The 24,208-nt window shown below is 45.1% G+C and overlaps 2 protein-coding genes across 2 annotated transcripts; one reads left to right on the top strand and one right to left on the bottom strand.

The window, feature by feature from the left end:
- Positions 1-404: 404 nt before the first annotated feature.
- Positions 405-2,406, bottom strand: LOC144125935 (prostaglandin reductase 2-like). The gene is made up of 2 exons (XM_077659763.1): positions 1,555-2,406; positions 405-1,041 (listed from the first exon to the last, which is right to left on the bottom strand). The coding sequence occupies exons 1-2, from the start codon at positions 2,299-2,301 to the stop codon at positions 673-675; spliced, it is 1,116 nt and encodes a 371-aa protein (XP_077515889.1). The 5' UTR covers positions 2,302-2,406; the 3' UTR covers positions 405-672.
- A 189-nt stretch (positions 2,407-2,595) lies between these two features.
- Positions 2,596-24,208, top strand: RIOK2 (RIO kinase 2). Its single transcript, XM_077659762.1, has 10 exons — positions 2,596-2,817; positions 3,068-3,209; positions 3,321-3,434; positions 4,840-4,894; positions 7,393-7,513; positions 7,670-7,758; positions 9,133-9,324; positions 18,262-18,354; positions 19,784-19,856; positions 20,572-24,208. Exons 1-10 carry the CDS (start codon positions 2,752-2,754, stop codon positions 21,205-21,207), a joined length of 1,581 nt encoding a protein of 526 aa, XP_077515888.1. The 5' UTR covers positions 2,596-2,751; the 3' UTR covers positions 21,208-24,208.

Below are 24,208 nucleotides of genomic sequence, written 5' to 3'. Positions count from 1 at the left end.
TTGGAGTGGCTTAGGTTACCTGCCTACCTTCTGCAATCGTCGAACCCGTGGTGACGTTCGGCGTGTTTATCTGGAGAGGAGGAGCCGAGCGTGGTTTCTGTCGGCGGTCTCGCGGGCTCGGTTTGAGAGCATTCGGCAGATGGATGCCGAGCGTGGTTGTCTGAAGGCCTCACATTACAGTTTCGTTTGCCTCTACTGCCTCGGTTCACTTCTTTGGCTGCCTATGTGGTACCTCTCTCACCAATAACATTCACAGAGATGGATGACAAAGAATAGCTCATGACATTTGTCTACCAGTTAAAGTCAAGATAAAGAACCAGAGCAAAGAAATTTTAAGCATTTAAGCACTAGTGCAGATGTAGCAGACGTCAAGAACTACAATGAATTCAAACAGTAGGCATTAGTTTTGCAGAATATTTTAACCCGTGCCTGTTACAGAAGTTGCAGGAGGTTCTGCAAGCAGTTACATGAACATGATCCATGCTGTAACGGGAGCACTGCAGAAAATAGAAAGGCACCAGTGAAAGTTAACTTGGACCCTCAAACGCATACAACCAACGAACAGTGGAGATATGTCACACTTGGGTGCACTACCACTAGTGGTCACCAACATGTGTTCTGCCCCACTGTCATGCATGCTGCAGTCATGACTGGTCCTCACACATACTTTCACTAAATGTCACTGACAAGGACCACTTGTTTCCCGATGTTTCCTCCCTTCATCATGTTGATGAATGCTTGTGGAGCGTTTTCAAGGCCCCTTTCAATGGTCTGTCGCACAATCAGCTTTCCCTCTTTTAGCCAAGTCTTCAGTTGGGCAAGTGACTCTTCAAACTTTTCTTCATACTGGAGCACTAGAAACCGGTCACGGGTGATGTGCCTGTCCTTGATGATTTTCTGGATCAATCCATCTAAAGGTGGCGGGTAGTGCACAGTCTTGTTGTAGGCAGCAATCTGGCCGCACAGGACAATGTTTGAGTCTTGAGTCATGTTTCGAATGACAGCGTCACTGACGGCACCACCAACGTTGTCAAAGTACACCTGCATGTAGAAGCATGTACACCTGCATGTGAATTAACAGCGTGGAAAAGACATGCCTGAAACAAGCTTTCACTACTTAGCCTAATGCAGCAACATTATGCAAGGCACAAATGTCACACTAAATGTGACTAAATGTCACAAAAGCCACGAATCTGAAACTAAATACTGCACAAATAAGGCTTCAAGATGCCGTACAGCCACTGCCAATAGTGCTACCTGTTTGAACCCACATTACTTTTTAAATGGTGGTGCCTAACAAGTACACAGAGTACACATTGAAACATGCATAAATGCGTAGACACTTCTCATGAGGCCCATAGTAAATCATGGATACAGTACTTGCTTTTGCCCCTTCTCGAATCTCACGACGACCAAGCAAGACTACAATAAAATACAGTGTAGAGAGTGCTATGCAATTTGGAACAAATTTGGCAGAGTGACTGGTCGAATACTCAAAAAGATTTTGTCCATCTGATGGCTATGCCAAATAAAATGCAGATAAATTCGCCGTACCTGAACGCCATCGGGGCATATTTCCTTTAGCCTCTTGTCCACGTCTTCAGTCTTATAATTAATAGCGGCGTCGAATTTCAGCGTTTTGGTCAGAAAGTCGCACTTAGCATCAGAGCCGCATATGCCCACGACTTTCGCACAGCCTTCCAGCTTGGCAATCTGGCCCGCCAGCGATCCGCAAGCGCCAGCGGCTGCAGACACTACGCAAGTCTGGTTGGTCGACGGCTTGATGCCACCCTTTTCGCGCAGCCCTAGCAACGCCGTGAGTCCCGTGAGACCCAGACATGTGAGCACAACGGAGACGTCACCACCGAGTTCCTCCAAGTCCAATTTCTGTAGAGAATCTGCTGTTGTCTTGAAATAGAGCTGCCAAGGCCATGACATGGCTCTGCAAACAACATCACCTTTCTCAAGAAGCGGGCTGTGAGATTTTTCTATTACGCCAACGCCGCCCAAACCTTCGACGCAGCGCCCAATTAACCAAGGCGTCAGGTAATGCACGCCCGTGTTCTCATTCATGCGGCATCGTAGGGCAGGATCGATCGAAAAGAAAACGCTGCGGACAAGAACCTCTCCGTCAATAAACTCATCTGGGGTGGCACACTGCTCCGTAGCAAAATTGCTGAGCTGCGGCTCGCCGTCAACGCCTGGACGAGACTTGAGAACGACGCGCTTGTTTATCGGTCCCGAAAACGAAGACGAGTGCCCCAATGACGTAGATGTCGACGATGTACAACGGGTTGCCATGTCTCGGGAAGTTGTAGTTTACAGCAAAGACAAACGTTGACACCGGTACCACCGGACCGCAACAATTTTCGATTATCCCACAGCCGCCATGTTTTCCTATCTTTTTTTTTTTGTCTCAAGCTCGTACTTGGTTTCAGTTTTTATTTGCCAACTTATTGCTAAACTACTCTAAATAATATTCGCATAATTGCTAAAGTAATAAAACTGTTTCTGCCAAAGTTATTAAATTGTATCGTAAGATATATTGTTTTAGAGAATCTATTAGCAGCTACTATTCAATCCAAGTCAAAATCCAATCCTTTAAGTGTAAAGTCACTCGTGTAGTGGAGCAAGAGGAGTCTAGCGAGTAGCTTGCCCAAAAATTTTTGTGAACCTGTCGGGCGGCATGAACCTAAAAGTGGATTAAGCACAGGGCTGTATTTCAGTGCAAGACAAGTCAGCAAACTAATAATGGGAAAACTCAACCTTACCATGCTGCGTTACATGTCGTCCGAGGACTTCAGAGTCTTGACGGCGGTAAGAAAGTTCGTCTTTTCGCTCAAAATCGTTGCTGCGCCTTTTTTCTTATTCCCAAGGAACGCGGAGGAACGCGGGTATAAAGTTGTAATATTTTCCGATGGTGGGCTGGGTGCAGCGGCTCTGTTATGAAAACGTGAACGAGGCAGTAACCGGACCGATGAGCATACGTGCACGTGAAAGATTGCTTCCGATACATCCTTACACGTGGTTCCGATCACCTTTACTGACGTTTTCTCTTTATTTGCAGGTTGAAATGGGCATGAAAAATCATGAACTTGTTCCGGGAGCACTTGTGGCTACCATTGCGAACCTCAAACACGGTGGATGCCATAAGCACCTTCGCGAACTGTGCAAACAGAAACTTCTATCCTACGAACGTGGCAAGAGGTGTAAGTAACGCATGCACTTTCATTCTGGTGTTTTATGTGGAACTTACTGTTATTTATTTTCATTTTGTACTGAGCACATTAGTGTATCAATATTTTTGTATTCCTGAACAGATGATGGTTACCGCCTGACCAACACGGGGTATGATTACCTCGCACTAAAGACTTTGTGTTCACAAGGCTTTGTACATTCCGTTGGCAACCAGATTGGCGTGGGAAAAGAATCTGGTGGGTGCCGTTTTCTATTTCCTGTTAGACTGTAAAGCGAACTAGATTTTGTCGGACTACAGACCCCGATGCGGGCAGAAAACACTAATAGACGTTACTGAAAGCTTTCGTCTATCAAATGCTAGCAGTATGTCATGTTCTCACAGTCCCAATGCCCATTGCGACTGTGACCATCGGAATTTTCGATTGCTTCTAGATGCACTGCTGCCATGTGGCTAATTTCAATGATCATTGAGTAGTGAGTATGTGATGAGACACATGGTGCTAGGGGTAGCAACATTGAGTAAACGTACGAAGTGAAGAATAAAACAAGGCGAATATTTGGGCAAGTGCTGTTTTTAATTGTAAGTTTGTTCGGAAAAAACTGTTCAAATACTTTAAATTTAGTCTGGTAGAATCCAGATACAGCGATGGCGAGGCAACAGTGATCAATGATGCAACCATGGATGCAACCTTCATTTTAGAACCATTCATTTTTTTTCCGGAAAACTGTGCTGCAGATCTTTGACCGTCTTTGTCACGTTCATAGGTACTGTTGTTTTAGTACTTGTGGGGTACTTCTTGATCTTGGTTGTCGCAAAGCGCGCTGGAGGTGAAAACGAGAGAAACGCAGCTGCACGTCGCACAACCTGAGTAGAGTTGGTTTGTTTACACCTGACTGTCTGCATATAACCACCTGACTGTCTGCAGAGCTGCCATTTTCGCTTACGAATAAAAATTACATTGTGAACTGGTTAATAACTTGATCTAAAATTCTGTAAATAAAACAAAAAGATATTTTTCATTATTTCATGTTTTTACGATGGCAAATAATTATATTCTTATTATTATACCTTGTCTTTTCAACATATTGTGAGTGTGAGGTTGTTCTCAGTGGCTATTCCTGTAGCTATTCGCGAACCCCCATCAAGTTCAATGGTAATTGAAAGCCACCGTGCGGCACTGGTTGATCCCCATTGAGTTTGATGTACATTGACTCAGTGAACATTGAAACTGCCTGTGTGACAGCGATATAACAAGCAAATCCCATTGTTTTTTTTTTACTTAGATTGGTCGGTCTGTTAATTTCTTAATACTAGTAATGAGTACAGCTGTAGTGTTTGGGCGGTGTGTAAGTGTTTGCTCATGAAAGCTGTATGATGTATTTCAGTGATAATTTTTGCACCTGTTGTGGTTTATCCATATAGAAGACTGCTAGTGAAACAACTGTGTGGTTAGAAATGAGAAATAATGGTGCAAACCAAGGGAGTTTTGTGTACCAGTTTTGGTTTTTATCTCTCTCTCTCTCGGGTAAAAAGGAACCCTTTAAACAAGCATTGTCCAAGGAATTTGTGCAACCAAGTATGTAGTGTGTATGTGTTCTAGAAACACGGCTCAAGCCATAACTCCAACAAACTACTTCCAGATATCTATGTGGCCTCAGATGAAGAAGGAAGAGACCTGGTGCTCAAGATCAGCCGGCAAGTCATATTGGCTATCGTTTTCATTCATTGTTATTCTTTAAGTAACACTGGATGATTAAAGCAAAGAACTGAGTGAAGACATTTAAGCATTTTTTAAAGGCCGTTATAGGTGTGGCTGATCCGTGACAGAAAATATGGGATGAAAATAGGTGGTTTTCAACTAACATGAATGCTTCTGTTCTGCATGCACTTCATTCCTTTATGATTGTGTAGCTTATCTTTCCTCTCTTTCAATTACTCGGCTTATTTAAAGTTTTGGACTGTAGAAAGTTGTCATGTTGCGAATTTTGTAAAGAAACATGGTTATTGGGCTTTGGTTGTTAAAAAAGTGTGGTGATTTCTCTCGACTACCTAGTTGAGCTTCAGTTTGTAGCATGCATTGTAGCAGCTCTGAGTGCTTTAAAAAGTGCTTTAAAAATCTCACCTTGGGGAATTCCCCTAAACATTTGACCAACACTGTTCCTACTTCGAGTTATTCATCAATTTGCTCTCGCCCCACCATAAGCTTGCCGTCCCAGTGAGCTCAGTTGCTAGACCGACTGCTCCGCTGAAGCGGTGGTCCCAACTTCGAATCTCGGACCAGGACGAATTTTTCTTTAACTGAGAAGTTTCTTTGAAAGCTGTATAGCTTTCCTTTGTAGCTGTGTGGCTGCGCTTGGGGTAGTGTCATTGAGTAATTAATCCCTTATTACAGTTCTGCTCCTCCTTGGGGGATTCCCCTAAGCGTTTGACCAAAAATGAACAGTTCAAAAAAAAATTTTAGGTGATAACAGTAGCTTTCGTCCCTTTTTTGTTCGCAGTTTTAAGTAATTTTCTGCCTGTATTGCTGGAAACTTATAAAACAATGAAAATAAGCTGTCCCAGAGTAGTGGTTGCTGACGTACATCTGCTGCAAGAAATTTCAGGGCAAATCATTTTGTCACCTATAATTTCGTAACAGATTGACAGAGCAGCAAAAGAGTATATGCTTGCTGGAAGTACCATCCTCGATGCATGAAGCAGTTAATATCTCTGAATGGAGCCTTGAACGGAGGAATACGATAAATCCAGGCTAGATGTCCCAGGTTTACTGTGATCGTTAAAAGTGGCAACAAAGTTTGTAGAAACATCTTTATTCTTCTTGCGTATTGTCCTTCTGTCCACCACCTTGGTCACCTGTTGCCACAACCAAAGGTTTAGCTCATCGCAATAGCTATAAGTTACTCAATAATCTCTTTGCTAACAGTGGGCCCCTAATATCCGCCTCATTTACACATAACCCTTTGTGGCAAGGCGTCTGCAATTGTGCATGCAATTTTTCAAACTATTTTTCGAAACGTACAGAGCTATTTTTGCAAAGTCAGTGACACCGGCTACATTTGAAATCCCTGCTGGACACAATGGTTAGGCCATTTCATGCCCAGAAAAAAGGGACTGCTTTCCAACAAGAAGACATAAAGGTGGATATCGCAAAGTTCTACGATATGCCTAGGCAGTAACTTTTTCTGTTCTCATGTGGTGGGATCATTCACAAACGACATTGTAGCTGAATTTTTGTTGCAGAAACAGCTTCAGATAATATAGAAAATAATTGGGCATAAGCATAATTGTGACTTTTTTTTTAAGAATAGGGCTGCGTGGAAGGGTGTGGTATGTGGCTAAAGTTTTTTAACTATTCATGTTATTTTCGTGAAATAAGGTGTTCAAATATATGTGTACATGTTTTCAGATTTTTCCTGGTAGTAGAACGTAGTACGAGTCCAGCTGCCATGGTGGCTGAGTGTTTATGGCTCTCGGCTGCTGGCCCGAAAGACGCGGGTTCGATCCCCCCGGCCGCGGCAGTCGAATTTCGATAGAGGCGAAATTCTAGAGGCCCGTGTACTGTGCGGTGTCAGTGCAGGTTAAAGAACCTCAGGTGGTCGAAATTTCCGAAGCCCTTCACTACGGCGTCCCTCATAGCCTTAGTCGCTTTGGGACGTAAAACCCCAATAAACCCCAGTAGTATGAATCTGAAAGAGATAATCTTCACCACAGTGCACCACGGTCAGAGGAAAGACTGGATTTGTTTTTTAAGAAAGTTAACACGCAGTATTTAGTTCAAAATTGTTTGATGCATGCACTTTGCAGATCTGAATTAAGTAAATTCAAAGTTACTAACATTGCACAAAATATAGTGTGAACTCATTGTGAATCTTTAGCAATTCACACTTGTGTGTGGATTCACAGTTAAATGTGTGTGGATTCACAGTTTGAACTAGATTATGTGTGAAGTCATAGTGAATTGTACACTTGACACAGGCTGCAAAACATAAATGATTGCCTTCCATATTTGGTAGCTACTCATTCATACTGAAAGAGCATAGTTTTGTATGTCTGGCTGTTTCATTTTAGTCCATGTGCTTAGGTGGAATCCCTCAGATTGATTTTATTAGCTTGTCATAGGATTGCTTTGTAAGCTTTATTATTTCAATTTGTCCTTTTCTCTATTCTGTCTTTTAACCCTACAACATGTGCAGGTTGGGACGGGTATGCTTCCGGAAACTGAAAGAAAAAAGAGATTACCACAAACACCGGAACAAGGCGTCTTGGCTCTACTTGTCACGATTGGCAGCTGTGAAGGAGTTTGCCTTCATGAAGGTGCGGGCATATTTTGTTGCCATCTGGACACTTTCTTGTCGTCTTTCTTCCCTCTAAATTAAATTCATCTTACTTAATTATGGATTGTTTTTGTGTTAATTTCTAATGCACCGTGAGCATGTCAAGTTTCATTCTTTCATTCTTGTAATTTTCCAGGCCCTGCACGATAGAGGGTTTCCTGTGCCAGTGCCAGTTGGATTCAACCGTCACTGCATCCTCATGGAACTCATCAATGGACACCCATTGTAAGTACTTTTCCTGAGAAGGTTAAGTAAAAATTAGCAGCCATTTTTGTAACATTTTATCAACATCCCGCACTGCTTCACTGCTAACCATTTCTGTACTAAGAAGACAGGCTTAGCAGATGGGTGCCAACCACATGGCTACCAGCTGTTCTTGCTGCTGTATCCTCTGTGGCGCTGTTGGCAAATGTGAGATAAAGCGTGAACCATGGCTCTAACCTTTGCCGCACCACCACTAGTCACACGTGCAGTGAGGCAAAGCCTGCTGTCTGCCATCTGAGCGGGCATAGCTTGGCTCTTGGCAGTTCGACATGTCCGTTTTATGGCAAGCGGTACGTGATGTATAAAGTAAGAAATGCATGTGTTTGTTAAAAATATTTCTGAACACTTCAGTATAGCCATTAATTCGTACTGTCTGTGTTCGTTATAATGAGGTTTTACTGTAAATTGCTTGAAAGTGCTCTACAATGCTTTGGTTTTACAAGAAATTCCAGAAAATGTTTCGGACAATTTAGGACTGGTCAGAAGACACTGCAGCTTCCATGAACATCTTTGGGCTATTAAGGAGCGTCAGTCTGAGGCCGATGCTCTGATTTCTGCTGGGTCAGAAGTCTGTTCTTTTTCAGACAGATAGAATTAAATCTTGCCATATGATGTCAAGACAATAAAGAAACCAGAAACATCATTCATGACATCCATGCAGTGCGTAAACCAGCTCCATAAGATACAGACAAGAAGTGGGAAATGAAACACGGACGGACAGGTGCCCACTTTTCATGCCGAGGTTACGCAGTTTCTTCTAGGAAATCAAAATCAGATCATGCAATATCATCATCAATGTCGCTGCTGCTTGATGCATCAAAAAAATTGCTGCACAGGCAGCAGAATTGTACGATGTGAGATTCTTGCGAGCACGCAGTTCCTACGGCTGACGCCGTCCTATGAGCGCACTATGCAGGAACCTCAACTTCAAGGGCATTTCAGAAATTGCCGTTTTGAGGAAAAAATACAGACTACACAAGAAACAAAAGTAAAGTGTCTAAACAAACCACTAGATAGCGCAACAAATTTTTGGCAGCCCCGGTACCACTGAAATCATGCCGCTTCTAATTCGTCCATCACTGGGTATTGATGCATAATGGCACGGCAACGAAAAACTTAAAGTTAAAATGGGCAATTTCATGGCTTACTTTTGCTCCTAGAGACATTGATCATAAGCCCTACTCATATATTGAACATTATTTCCCACCACTAGTTATTGTTCTTCAGTGAAGTACCTCATGAACAATTGATTCCTTTCTGACTGCTGATGCAAAGGTGTCTAGTTGCAACTTGCCACATTGCGTTTGTGCTGGAAGTCTGCTGTCACTCTTACAGATGCCAGGTCCACGAATTGGATGACCCCGCACAGTTGTACGACCAGCTGATGGACCTGCTTGTGAGGCTGGGCAACTGTGGTCTCATACATGGAGATTTCAATGAATTCAATTTGATGCTCAGCAGTGAAGACAAACCAACGCTGATCGATTTTCCTCAAATGATGTCCACATCTCATCCCAATGCAGAATGGTATGTTAAGCTTCGCTTCACATTTTTTTGTTTTCTGAATGCAGATAGTTTTCAGTTTATTGCAGTACTGTGCTGTACCAGAATATCGGAGCATACCGTTCACAGCACGGAGCAGTGGGAACACACGCGATGGTCACAGAAGCGATGAGCGTATAGGGAGCTGACAGTAAAGGGAGTGCTCCCACAACGCTTGTGGTGCAAAGAGAGGACACACGACGTGTGTTGTTGTATATTGTTTTCTGGGTTGATTTCTGCCTAATTGCATCGTGTCGTGGTGTGATGTGAACTGAAGAAAATGGCGGAAAACTACGGGACAGGCAAGATAGGTTTTGTAGCATGTTGCAGTAGCAGTTCTCACTCGTGCAAGGAAATGCTATCCTTGTTGAGCACTCTGCTGGAATTAAGCCAATTGATGTGGAACGTGGTCACGATGTGTCAAAAGAGGGATTTGATAAATTCGTGTGGTAGCATGAGACAATTTATTGGCAGTAAAGCTCATTCCACATCACCCTAGTTCTTAGCGACAATAAATGTTTGGACAGCAGTTTACAGCTCGGAAGTTATACTCAGGCCCATACTGACACTTTCGATTGGGTCGAAGGAAAGAGTAATGATGTTGAACCTGCTCTGCTTTGAATATTTTTCTAAGCTGATCTAAAAGATCGCGGCAAGTGCAACACTCGCCACGGCACAATCCATCTAGCCTCGTGTATGTTCCGTGACATGCGCCTTCATCTGCACTTTCTCCTTTAATTTAATTGGTATCAGCATGGTGGTATGGGGTAGGAGCAACGTCCTACAGCATCACATATGGACGACAAGGGAGGTTTGTTGTACTGGAGAATCGCAGACTGATTTCGACCATCTAGGGCAGCGCTGGCATAGAGGGGCACATGAGTTTTTTGTGCGTTCACCTCTATCGAAGTGCAGAGGCCACAGCCAGTATCCAACACAGAAACCTTGGGCTCAGCATTTGAACACCAAGGCCACTGTGCTACCGTGGCAGGTGTTACTGTGCACGTCCTCTACTCATCTTCTCTACTCGAAAAGCTTGTAGGCACATTGGAGAAATGAGTCAGTAATTTGTAACAGAAAAAAGGTTAATGTGACTACCGTGCACCATGAACTTAGTAGGCTTTTGCAAAGTTTCGTTCTGTGACATTTGTACTGTGTTTATGGCTCTGAGACCGCAAACTTGAAGTGCCTTGCCATCCAGCTGCTATCGGGCTTTAAAGAACCCAAGATGGTCGAAATTATCTTAAGCCCTCCACTACGGCATCCCTCAAACCCGGAATCAACTCGGCTTTGGGACATTAAGCCCCATAACCCAAGGCTCCCCCTCCCTCTCTCTATTTTAACACTGTGCGTTTAGTAAGTAGTCCAATTACCAGACAGCATCCTGAGAGCCATGCCATATCAACAACTTGTATAGTAAAGATTTTCGTTGGTCGGAACGACTTTGTTACAGAGGGGTTCTACTATAGCCCAAGGACGAAGGTCTTTGCACACGCACATGGGTGGTCAGAACAATATGGAAACAATTAGAATTTACTGTTGAAAGGTTGTAAAAAATCTAGTGCTCAGTATGTTGCAGGACATGGTTGACACCATTACAGTAGGCTCATAATAATTAAAACTGGGATAATTCACACGTTCGATTAATTCAAACATTTCAAAATTTCGTATGGCCGGTGATATTTTCGATGCGTTTTAAAGCTGCTTAATTCATATCGTGCTTTCACTTCATGAAAATTTTTTGTCGTGCTGCAATGCTCCTGGTTCGTGAAAAAGCAGTGGCTGTGGTCAAGTATGTCAGGTTAATGGTTCTGCATCAGCTGAAAATTCGCCGGCTGTACCTCGGTATATAAAGCGATCGTTCAGATATCCCTGCTTAAGGTTGAATAGCGTGGCACATCATTGCTCATGCGCGCAATGGCAGGCTTGTGACGGCCATGACGGCATAAAGTAGTGCAGGCAAAATAAAAAGAAATAAAAATAACATTGCAACAATTGGAGTGGCCTCATCGCTGAATAGTTGTAGCATGGATTCGTTTTCTTAGCTTCGCTATCAACCTGCTATGATAGCGGTTAGCAGCCGCACTTCAATGAACCAAGTCCAGCTGCGCACCATTTGGAAGCTGATGCACGCATTGCTAGTCTTTTTCTTTTAATGCTCGAATGCATTTAAAAGGCTACATGTCCACCTCTCTTTGTCCACAAAATTTGTCAAGTTTTCGTTCGTCCGTCCATCCAGGCTCTTCCCCTAGGACCTGCATAAGTGCAGAACGCGCTGCTTGAACGAGGTTCAAAAAAATTCTGGTTTCCTGTTTCTTGCAAGTGTTAACAGTACTGTCAGTTTGAGCGGTGCCACCTACATGTGGTTTTAAATTGTCACTTACAATAACAAGTTGTGAAGGAAGGTATGCACAGCAGCACAGAGGTGAGTTTAGTACTGAAAAGACAAGGCAGCGACAGCCATAACACCTGGACTCCATGTACGCGAAAACTCACGCGACGGCGGCGGCGACGGCTGGCGTTCGCTCCGTCGCTTGTGGGCTACCTCCATGCAAGCGAAGGCGGCAGGCGACGCGACGTGCGCAGCAGACTCCGTGCTTTGCGCACTCAAGCTTAGAAACACGCCCGTAACCTGTTCTCTCTCTTAAAATTTTGTGAGTGTGCCTCATAGTCAGGGCCAAAGGAACATTTCCTCTACGGCAGCGGTGTAGCGGCAGTGGAGATAGCCAAAGGCGTGCTTGCGGAGACGAAGTCACATCACAGGCTCACAGGGGAGGTGTGCTTTCGTTCGGTGCCTGTGCACTCCGGCTTAGTAAAAACACTCCCATAAACTGTCACCGCAACCTGATTGTAAGTGAGCAAACTATAATTTACCAGTGAGAATGCGCGCCGCGAGTGTTTCTGCACAGTTGGAGCGCAGCGCCACAGTGGATCGAGCGCCGGTACTCGCGGCTCGACACGCATCTCTCCCTGCAGTATGCCCGCTCGCGTAGCCCGCTCCAAATGCTGTTAGCCCTCCGCACCCAACAAGTAGATTGTTTTAATTATTAAAATCATGCAGGTCTGCCTCTCAGCTGCAAAACCAAATATTTTATCGACGGTGGCGATGACCAAGACGACGGGCGGGTTTCGTGAGATGTACCCGTGAGAAACCGTAGACAAACCGGAAACGGCTTTAAGGGGCTCTGGTTGGCCAGTCGCGTGGGGGACTTCCGGGCGACAAGCGAAATTTTCTGTGGGTGCAGATCCGAGCGACACGGCAAGCGACACATGCATTTTGCTTCGCGCGACGGCGTCGCTCGTCGCTTGCCGCCGTCGCCTTCACGTTCGCGTGAGTTTTCGCGTACATGGAGTCCAGGCTTAAGTCCGCCGTAAGGGTGCCAGATGGCGCCACATGCCCACAAGCTGGATGCACCATGCATGGCACATCATGACCAATCAGCGCATGAGCACTAATGGCACGCGATGCTGTAGCAGTACGCACTATGCTAAATGCCTCTGTTATGCTTGTGCCATATCTAGCCTCCTTGTTTCTTTCACAGCCTACTTCATTTCATTCATTGCGTGCATTCCGTGACACTTAGCATATGCACTGCACCTGACAAGCAGGGTGTTCGCATGGGATAAGTTCTTTGTTAACATGTGCTCAATGCCTTACTCCCAGTAGTTGCAGTTTGGCTGCATGTCACTTGGCGATCAAAGTGGATGAATCATTTTGACTCGCCTCTGGAAATTACACGCAAAAACTGAGTTGCTATGACCTAAGACATTTGTCGGCACACATGCATTCCTGTAGTGGGGTAGTCTAGGCGTAGCACTGGTCTAGGCGTAGCACTGGTCTAGGCGTAGCACTGGTCTAGGCGTAGCACGGGTTACACTGCTACTTTTTATGAGGCTGCTCACCTTTCCTGCATCAGCTTGTGCTCATCTTGCCTCCATCCTCGTGGTTACTTCAGTGCCCTGGAACTGCACGCTGATCATGAGCTGTTTGTGCTCAGGTTTTGTCGTAATGCCTCCTCACATGGAAGCCACCGTTTGTGAGATCCTACACTGCTGCCATTTCGCACCATGAAAAAGACCACGAAATCTCTTACCATTTTGGAGCAGTTCTGCTCCGGAATTGCCAAGAGTGTGCATGCAATGAAACATTACTGGAACTGTGAAAAATTGTTGCTGCACAGTTTTCACTCAAGAGCAGACAGTAGTTAGCCATTTTTGCAGATGTTAAATTTGCTTTGAAGCTACACAATTTTTGGCAGTGTTTTTAGAGGGAATTTGATCATTCAACTTTCAGATAATCCAGACGTTTTTTCCAATCCCTTGAAATCCCAAATAACGTGGTTTTACTCAATAGGGAAACCAGTGCATTATTGATAACTTTTTTAACCACACAACTAGATCACTGCCTTTGACCCATATTTTATGTTGCACTAGGCTTCTAGCTACGTTTCTATATGGAAAACTTTCTAAAATGTTGTGGTTGCATGCATATCCTGAAAGCAAATCACATTTAGTCTTCAATCTTATGCCGCTGCGGTAACTCATTGGTTATGGTGCTCAGCTGCTGACCCGAGAGACGCGAGTTTGATACCAGCTGGGGAAGGTGCAAATCACTGGGGAAGGTGCAAATATGCGTCTATATGTCAGCAAATAAATTTTTGTTAGTGTAAAATGTAAGGAGGATTAAGGAAATCTGGGAAGCGTTCTACACTGTCGATACACAGCTGATTGTGCTCGCCATCGCCGTCACTCAGCAGACAAGTAATCATGTCCGTAGCAAGCAGTCACAGGCAAATGAAGGTAGCAGGGTGCATATGCATTCTGACATCTCCTTCTCAAGGCTTCGAAATTGTGTTGTTAAACAAACTGGTGTGGCTGTCCCAGCGAGTGCTGCTGAATAACTGCTTAACACCAGCAAAGCAGAGTTCACGAGCTGCTCTGCAACAATAGCATTGTGCACACATCCACTTTCGTACCGCTGATCTCCCGATCGAAAGGGACCGTGAGCAAAATCAACAACCAACAGTGTCACGGTTCATGAGGCGCTTCAAGATCCGCATTTTTCTTATTGCAATGGAAACCAAGATCCCACTTCAACTTCATATTGCCAAGAATTTGTCAAAGCAAACAGAAAAAAACCAATGGGAAAGATTTTCTTAATATATATACAGTTGAATCCCGGCACAACGAATGCCGCTTCAACGAAATTTTCGGCACAACGAAGTATTTTTCATTCCCCGCGAAATCCCCATAGGAGTTAATGTATTAAAATTCCCTCGAAAACGAATTACTTTGTGACCACGCATTCGCTTCTACGAATTTTTCGCGAGCCTTCACCGGTTACTTGCCCGCCTTTCTTCAGAAGTTGGGTGCTGTACGAGATTATTTCCTGCTAAAGTAGAGGCTTGGAGCAGCTAAATAACGCACGGAATGTATGTTTATTACATTTTCATGCATTCTTTATTTAAAAAATTTGGTTGGGAGTCGTTTATTCGTCATAGGGAAGCAGCGAGGGGACTTGTTGGCGCCGTGCGAAGGCCGCCGGCCGTACGAGGGCCAAAGACGAATCCAAATCCAGTCACCAGCCTCCCCTCCCCGTCTTCTCCGCAGCCCTTGCCGCCATATTCTCGTGTGTCTGTGTGTGTTGATCGTCGATCTCTCGCTGCAGTCTGATCTCGTCGATCGCCTCTGCCATGTCGCCGCCAACGAAGAAGCGAAAGTTTATTTCGCTAGAAGAAAAGGATAAAATTATCGCCGAAGCGGAAAGTGGGAAGGAGAAGGCAATTATTGCCGCAGATTTTGGCATCGCGCCGAGTTGGCTCTCGACGGTTTTGAAGAATAAGGACAGCATTAGGAAGGCACATTCATCGGGAACTTCAGCGCAGCACAAGTGTCGCAACCAACGTGTGAAGAGCTCGACAAGGCTGTCTATGCTTAGTTCGTCGATACGCGAGCAACAAACATGCCGCTGAGCTGCAAAATTGTACAGCAGAAGGCCCCAAATTATGCTTGTTTGCTAGGGCTGAACGACTTTAAGCAAGCATAGGATGGCTGAATCGCATTAAAGAAAGGCTTAGCATCGTCGGCAAGCTTTTGTGCGATGAATCGGCATCTGCGGACGTTGACGGCGCATCAGCATGGGCGGCGGACAACATGGCTGACATAATGAGCAGTTATGCTCCGTCTGATATTTATAACGCAGACGAGACGATGGGCCTCTTCTATGAGATGCTGCCAGGGAAGACGCTTGATTTTAAAGGGCAGCGTCGCCACGGAGACAAAAATAGCAAGAAACGAGTGACCGTGCTCCTGTGCACAAATGTGGATGGGTCTGACAAACGCCCCCCGTTAGTTTTTTGGCAAAAGTGCAAAACCGCCGCTGCTTCAAGGGTACCTGGAGCCTACCTGTCAAGTACGTGGCAAACTGCCGGTCGTGGATTACCCATGCCATTTTTGCTGACTGGGTAGTGGCACTTGACCGCGACATGAGCAGACAAAATCGAAAGGTTTGTTTGCTCTTGGACAATGTTCAGCGCACCGCATGGACGACGTCAAACTGTCAAGTGTGGAGCTGAGGTTCTTCCCGCCGAACTGTACCTCAGTTATTCAACCCCTTGACCAAGGCATCATCCGGAGCATCAAGTCTTCCTACCGGGAGAGGTTGATCCAGCGGCTTCTCCTAAGCACTGACACTGGTAGGGAGACGAAAGTCGATCTTTTCATGGCTTTAGAAATGATGGCTCCGGCATGGAGAGCAACACGGAGATGCGTGATCCGCAACTGCTTCAAGCACGCCGGGTTTGTCGACAGCAAGGCGACCAGCACGACTGCAGCCGCGGAAAGTGTACCATCGTCATCGACTCCGGGGATTGACGTTACTTGGAAATCACTCCAGGAAGCTGACATAGCGCAGGACGATTTCTTCGACGCTGATTCGGATGTGATCGTCCACGAGGAACGAAGCGATGAAGACCTCATCAAAAGTGTTCGCGAGCCGGAAGAGCCGTTCGATCATGAAGACGACTCCGCTCGAGATTTACCTGCCCCGGCAGCCTCATCGCAGGTACTGGATGCCTTCGACGTTATTAGAAAATCCCTTGGCGCACACGATGGCGACGTTGCGATGTCGCTGTTAACAGAGCTGCTGCTGGCAGTGAAACGCAAGCAGGCTAAGCTCACAGATTTCTGGCAATAAAACTATGTTTTGCTGGAGTTATTGCCTTGCATTTTTGGTTAATTTCTCGACAGCGAAATTTCGCGACAACGAAATTTCTCGCGCGTCCCGTCGATTTTGTTGTAGCGGGATTCAGCTGTATATATATATTTTTTCATCATGACTCGTTATGCCCAACTTGTTCTGTGGACAGTTTTGACCCCATAGGCTGCAGCCACAGCTTTTTTTTTTGCGTAACATAGAGTGCAATGCTCATTGAAAAGTAGACTCATGAGTTAACACATATTAGAGATTTTACACTGTGAACTAGCCGTGATTTAAATGTGGCAATGATTCTTGTTCGTAATCGCGTAATACCATGTTGTCACAACCTAAACCGAAATGGCTAGAGGAAGTGTTCAGACACCCATTCATCGCGCAAATATTTATTGCAGACAAATGTCCGCACAGCCAGCAGGAAATAAAAAGAAATGACGCCGCCGAAGATACATCTGCACTGCACACCCATGTTTTCACACAAGTCACACACTGCCGCCGGCCACTTGCAACCCGAGCACCCATAATCGCAACATGTACTGAATGGAGCACCAAGACGCAAAAGGATGGCGGCGTTGCTTTTCTCGCCACAGAAAACAGTCCGACGGCCGTGCAGCCAAGATCATGTCACGTCGCACACAAGGCAGTACTCGAGCACAGTGCCTGCACGAATCGCGATCAAAATGGTAATGGATACGTAGCAGAAATAACTTTTGTGGTCGCGATCACTGCAACTATCGCAACGAATGAGACTAGCTGCGCAACGTCACATCATTTGAGCATTCAGAAAGCACGGCGTCCGTCGTGAGCTTTCGCAGGGGCACATTTCGCTGCCTTGACGTAAAAGCACTCGCTCCGATCGCAATAACGTTCACTACGCGGACACTTGTCACTGTGCTATGCAGCTCATGCACGCACAAGAAATTCACCGTGAGCAGCTGTTACTCGCCGCTGTCTGTGATGATCCTCGCAGGAATTAGGAACGCTTGCAACAACCACAAACAGCTCCATATAAACAATTCGTGACACCGCCAACGCGTAGGTCTTGCGTCGGTTTGAAGAGGCGCTCTGTCAACTCCATCAGCGCAGATGATTACAGAATTCAACTTGGGGAACTGTCGCTCGCCACTGCTGCACGCGGCGAAGTTCGCAGTCGCTCTGAACACTCGTAACATCAACAGGTAGCCAGTATAGTATGTTTCGCTACAAAACTGTCACTGCCCAGGCCTCGCTCTCCAGTTCAGTCGACGGACGGTCATCTTGACCCGGCAGAAGCGAGACGTTACTGACGTCACGGAAAAAGCAGCCAAGAGCTGCAGTCCGGTCGCAGGCCGGACCCGTTCGCCCGCTCGAAAGTTGAAGTTGACCAACTTTCCATCCGTGCGACGGCCCTAAGTCGCTTTGGGACGTTAAACCCTATAAAAGCACAAAAACAGTTCTGAATTCATATGAGGTGCACTCATATGAATTCAGACTTGTGATAACTCAAATAAAAATCTCTGGTCCTTTAAGTTCAATTAGTGGGAGCCTATGTAGTAAGAATCATTGTTTCGAAGTGAATTTTTGCAACTGTCTTTTGCACTCTGTGTCAGTATGGCCCACAGTTCAGCACCTGAAAGCAGGCTTTTAATTTGTTTAGCCTGTCTCCTGACCTTCTTTGTTCTGTATTAATTTCTCGTGAATGCTTTTTGGTGATTTTTCTGCTGTTTCAGGTACTTTGATCGGGATGTCAACTGTGTAAGAGAGTTCTTCAAGAAGCGCTTTGGATACGAAAGTGAACTCTATCCCAAATTCAGTGATATTGAGTAAGTCCCATGACAGATTTTGCAGTTTTTTTTTTTTTTTTTGCAGTTACCAAAGATATGTGTATCTTGTTGAAATGGCTGCAAGGTACCGGTTTTTGGCTACAAATATGCACACTTGGGCTCTCATAAATATCTTGCCACTGTACAGAAAAGCACGCTTAGTTGCCCTGCCATTTTTAATACCGCACGTATTCAGACTGATAAATTTGATCAATGGCACGAAACAGCCTGTAGAACGTAATTGCAACTGTTTTTAACATGTAGCACCATCTAGTATGTTGCAAAAGAACTGTACTTTACTTTTGGATTCAGTTCTTGTCGTCTGCTATATGAGGGAGTGTTTAAACTTCTTGCGAAGCCTGTCAATACAGAATAGTCACAGCGAGCATGGCGTCCATTGTGGCGTCCATCTCACGCTGACCATGCTTAGCAATGGTGCTGTTCTTGCGATTCTGCAGCATCGATGCTTCATATGCTAGATGCAAGCGTTATTAGCTTGTATGAAAGGCCCTATCCATTCGTCTGATTTTAGTTCAAAAATAGACTGCTCCGCCCAGCCCAGACCATTGACAGGTGCTTATCTGTAATAACTTTCGTTTTTACCATTGCTGAGGAGATTTTCTGCTTTCCGAGCTTCTCTGAAGGCACCAGGCATGTTCTGAATATTTGCTTGCCACAAGCAGTGTAGCGGATCGAGTTTGGATCAAGTTTCTCCAAGAAGGCCCAGGGTCCACCTTGATATTGCAATGTGGAAAAGCCTAAAGTGCATCACGCAAGCAATGAATTTCTTCTTTACTGATCGTAAAGTTTAGCATGGAGAGTTCTTTAACCTCGGGTACTCATTTCTGAGGTAGTAACACATGAAACATATTCTGGGTTTTTTATTTTATGTTCTGGCTAAATACAGTATTTAACATTTTTGTGAATTTTCGTGCGAGTTGCTCAGATTTTTCTAATGAAAGATTTTTTTCTTCATAAGCAATAGTGCATATCCTGTTTTTTTTTCTTTGGCAATAACAAGAAGGGTCTTTTAGCTACATTTTGATGTGCTGCAATAAAGCAAAGTTTCTTAACTTATGCCTGAATAAGTTTTTTACTCGCACCATCCTGAAATTGCCTCTTTTCCTGCTGTAAGGAAAGAGTTAAGGGGAAGTGGAGAAAGGCATTAAATTTTGGTATATTTCAAAACATATCTCATGCTCATATTGTGTACGTCATTACTAGGAAAGCAGAGGGCACATCTAAATATCATTTCATGGCCCTTTTGAACAGGTGGCTTTTCGACTCTTAGGAGAGTGTGTGGGAACTTTGTTCCTCACTTCCTTTCATTCCTGCAAGTAGATGTTGGCAGGCATCTCCCACAGTCCAGTCTTAAATGTGGTGGTGGCCTAGGTCTGTTAACAAGAGTGGCTTTAAATGCAATTTTCAGGAGAGATGACACTCTTGATCTTGAAACAGCTGCCAGTGGCTTCTCAAAGGAGGTTAAGGAAGAACTTGATGAGGTATGGAATGTATTTCTTTCATTTTGCTTTGTGGCATTGCATACTACATTGATGGAGCTAAGAGGATCATTTTTAAAGGAGGTTAGCATTGACGTTTTTGGGTGTCTGTGATCTTGCTCTGAAAGGTTCCTGCAGACATAATGCCAATCATTGTTATAAACTTGGAAAGCCAGAATGCGGCGTGAATAGTTAATTACAACCCTTTTTTTTTTCCTTGCCTACTGCATGAGCCTGCAAGCAGCCTGTCATGTTCTGCCGTCATAAATTGTTTTGCTTGGGTTGTGCGTCGTTTGTTGTTGATTTTCATGTTGATAGAAATGTAAAAGGTGCTTGCCGGCCAACATTTAATTGTAATGAATTGTTCCAGCCAGTTGTTATTGAAATTTGCCAAGGCATTTTTATATATGTCAAGGTGAGGGATTAGATTCTTTGTTAGTGTCCTTTTTTTTAATGGCTTGAATTAATTTTTTGTCTGTTCCGCTTTAATGCTGATGGCACCTTCCTTTGATTTTTATAATTCATGCCTTAGAATATTCTTTCAAAGCATTTTTACAAGCCAAGTTTAGAGCTTAAATTTTATTAGCTTACAACAGTGATGTTACTTGTTTATTTCAGTTATTTCTTGGCTTTCAGCTTCACATTACTGAGTGTATTTTAAGTTTCGCTGTTATATAGTAGCTGTTGATGAGGTTTTACAAAAGCTTATTGCTTATAGGCGGTTCAGCAGATGAAAGAAGACCTGGAAGATGATTCTGGTGATGATGAGAAGGAAGCCTCAAATAATACTGATGACTTGCATCTGTCCACCTCTTCTGAAAAAAATCATGGCACAAGAGGGCAGAAAAGCACCAGCTGCATGATGAAGCGTTTTATTGCTGACACCCAGCTTCGGCCTGATAAGAGCGAGACCTCAGAAAGTGTGCTTTGCAGCAATGACAAGCTTTCCACGAACCACCAAGGAACTGTATCTAGCAAAACAGCGGAAGGAATGGCAGAAAGCAGCCATGTTACAGAAGCACGGTTGCCCAATGCTGCCCTGTCCTCATTGTCATTGGAAGGTTCGAAAGAGAAGGAGACAGAGCAGGAAGATTTAGTTCCAGAGTTAGTAAGTGTGCAGTCTGAGATCGCACTTGATAAGAATGAGGATGTTAAGAGTGTAAGGACCTTTAGTGTCACAAGCTGCACTACAATAGCCCCTGAGGAAATCAAAGCACGTGTAAAAAAGCAACTGACTAACAGGGAGCGTGCATTGAAGAAGAAGATTGTTGTGAAAGGTGAAGCCAGCGCAGTGACTAGGCAGAGGCGAGAGAACAGGGAGACTGTGAAGCAGGACTTGCACTTCTGGAGTTAAACCTTTTGATGGAGCTCATATTTTATAAAACGGTGCTTTGCTCTCATCTCTTGTTTTTTTGCTTGGCAAAGATTAAACTACCGTAAAAGCCGGAATATAGGTTGACCCCCCCAACTAACCAATTATAAAAATGAAAAAAATCTTTTTTAATGGAAAAAGTACCGAAAGTCACCCTTACCTTGAAACAAATGCGACTGAACAGGTTGCACAATGGTGACAGTATTTATTTTCATTTAAATGCTGCTCATATGTTCACCCGCCAATTTTTTAATAGTATCGCGCGCCCATCTCGACCCGCGTCTTTGTCAGCACCTTGCCATCACGGCACGGAGCGGCGAAAACAAACGAGGTATGCGCATGTGTACACATGCTCCTACTCTCGCTTCTTTCGCCGCTCCGTGCCGTGATCTCTACTGCTTTCACACGCATGCATTCGGCAGTCACAGCCAGTGATCTTGCATAAAGCTCCCGGACGAACTCCGTAACCTTTCCCTCCAATTCTGGACACGGTGCGTTCAGCCCACGAAATGATGTTTTCTTCTGGTTGCTGCAGGTTGTAATACGTAGCTTCTGCCTCCGTCAGTACCAATCGCTCTTTTCAGGTATCCAAATTTGCGCTGTGCTGCCAGGTTGCCATGAGCTTCCGCGTACTCAGTTGCGTTTTTCTTTAAGGCGACGGTGAATTGCCGTCGGGCTCCGCTCATTTTGAAACAAAATGTGAAAAAGCAGCCTTTAACCAGAATAGCTTTGCAACAACGGAAACGCAAAATGGAAGTGCCACAACGTCGCCACTCCGCGCTGCTGCTGATGGTACAGTGTACTAGAATAGGGGCAGTGTGTTCAGGAGCGCTTGCCGCTGAGGCGCTTCATGCAGAAAGCACGAGATGGCGCTACAGGAGCATGGGCTGTACGGAACCTTTTGAGTACACATTACCCTTCGCACTTTTCTTCTTGGCAGCTGAAAAGCACTGTCGGACACAATCTTGCTGTTTCAAAGGCAGGGATGCAATCTGTTCCTGTAAAACTTCTTCAGGCTTTAGGGAGTTCTCCTCCTGCATTTGCTTCAACCGGTCTTTTAACCGCGCACAGCGAGAAAACAGTCTCCTATTTTTTTGTGCTGCTGCTCGGAGTCTAGCAGCAGTGGTCCGGGTGCGCTTTCTTATCAATCCCTTCAGCCTTGATTTTCGTGACTGAAGTGCCTTTCTGGTGTACCGGCAGGAGATGCATGCTTGTCCTGCAAAGAGCAAGTGAAACAAAACTTTATTCCGGGAATTGAAATTAGTCTGACTTTATAAAAAGTATGGCACACACCATAGTAAATGACTTTGTAAATTATCATGTGCTTGCGTGCATTTATATTCTTTACGCACAGAACACAAAAAATCATACCTTCAGATTGTTCCTTTCCTGCGCATTTTTTGCTGTAGTATGCCCCATTACGGATGGTGACCTGCTGCTCTAGGCCTTCTGTTAAGTTGGACTTGGGCATCTGGCTCGTTGGCAAGGCACCAAGGCAGACACGATGCGAATCAGTTCTAAAAAGAACGTCCGCTGCTTGTTCACGACTCAGAATGGTTCCCTTTTCGACGATGCTGCCGTAGAGATGCGCCGTGTACTTGACTTCAGGCCCGTCGTGCTCTGTAAATATAACCGCCCTTTCACAGACAACTTCTTCGGACTTGCACATTATGAGCTTGCAGTATACAAATCCATTATGGCCCGGCACGTTGTGTGAACTCCAGTACACCGAAGGCACATCGAGAGAGCGAAGGCCTAACACAGAGGTTGCCTCAAACAGCTGCGGTTCAAGTGCGTCGCCTTGCAAATATGGCGTGTCAAGTGAAGCGAGTTCCTTTACAGCGTCATTGTGACTGTTTTGTTCAGTACAAGGCCTCTTGGGATCAGCAGAACACACCGTAGGGCTCTTCCGCTTTCTTGGCGCCCGAGGCGTCGGCGTCTTCTTCGATAAATAGCCCGGCGTGTTTGGTAGGAGCGTAGGTACGGCATCCGGCAGCAACTCTGGCTTTCCTCGCGGAATGCGTACCTCTTTCCCCTCTATAATGTGGACGTAATCCCGTAGGATACAAGAAGGATCGAAATGACGCTCGCAGACCGAACAACTTTCATCAAGGACCTTATCTTTTCGATGCAGGTTTCGTTCCCAAACCTTTCTTTTTCCTTCATCTTTCGGCACGGCGAAGAGGGAAGGTTGCTCGCCTTGGGCCCACTTGTAGCCGGTGTCGCACCCCGGCGCAAAGCAATGACGTTGCCGTCGGCGATTAGGCATTGGCTCTCACTCGCGAACACCGCAGCAAAACATCACACTGCTAGCACTGCCCGTGCGGCCGAAACACCCCGTTTCTTCACAAGCAAGGTGGAGCTCAAGAAGCACGCTGCAACCCGCCGCAACACACGGAGAACGCGTCCGTACAGCCGGTGCGACTGCAGCGCCACCACATACATCCGGGACCTGTCTACGCTGCCGGCTTCACGACGGTGCGTGGCGCGCTCCGCCGCCTGAACACACTGCCCCTATTCTAGTACACTGTACTGATGGCGATGGTGATGGAGGCTGTTGACTTCAGCTGCCCATTGTTGCAAGACTTCCGTAGTTTTTCCACCAATGACTGGTATATAAGACGGGGGTCTACTTTTCGCCATAATTTTTTTGAAAAAAGTTCGACCTATATTCCAGTTTTTACGGTATGTGTTGTGGTTATTCTAATTTGTTCATGTTGGACCCTTGCCTTCATGTTAAATGACAAGGTCCACTTCATTGGCGGTGATACGTAGTCAAATTTGTCTATACCAAACTTCAAGATTCTGACCCTACTTAACTGGGGCACACTTTGGTAATTTTCCAAGCACAGTGATGAATTTTCTGTTATTCTGTGTGTGTATGGTAGCAGCAGGAACAAGGAAAACTGTACACATGTTGGTGTTTCTTTATTTTTCTTTTATTTGTAATTGCACTGAAATAAAAATACTTGCTGTACAGCAA

This window comes from Amblyomma americanum, chromosome 3 (genome assembly GCF_052857255.1).
Source record: "Amblyomma americanum isolate KBUSLIRL-KWMA chromosome 3, ASM5285725v1, whole genome shotgun sequence".
NCBI lineage: Eukaryota > Metazoa > Arthropoda > Arachnida > Ixodida > Ixodidae > Amblyomma > Amblyomma americanum.
Note: the sequence above shows the minus strand (reverse complement) of the source record. Positions and strands in the feature narration are given on the sequence as shown.

Coding starts and splice junctions, on each gene's coding strand:
- LOC144125935 (XM_077659763.1), bottom strand. CDS start 2,301: ATGGCAACCCGTTGTACATCGTCGACATCTACGTCATTGGGGCACTCG. Junction 1,042..1,554: donor TATGCCCCGATGGCGTTCAG/GTACGGCGAATT, acceptor TTCTACATGCAG/GTGTACTTTGACAACGTTGG.
- RIOK2 (XM_077659762.1), top strand. CDS start 2,752: ATGGGAAAACTCAACCTTACCATGCTGCGTTACATGTCGTCCGAGGAC. Junction 3,210..3,320: donor CTACGAACGTGGCAAGAGGT/GTAAGTAACGCA, acceptor ATTCCTGAACAG/ATGATGGTTACCGCCTGACC. Junction 4,895..7,392: donor CTGGTGCTCAAGATCAGCCG/GCAAGTCATATT, acceptor CAACATGTGCAG/GTTGGGACGGGTATGCTTCC.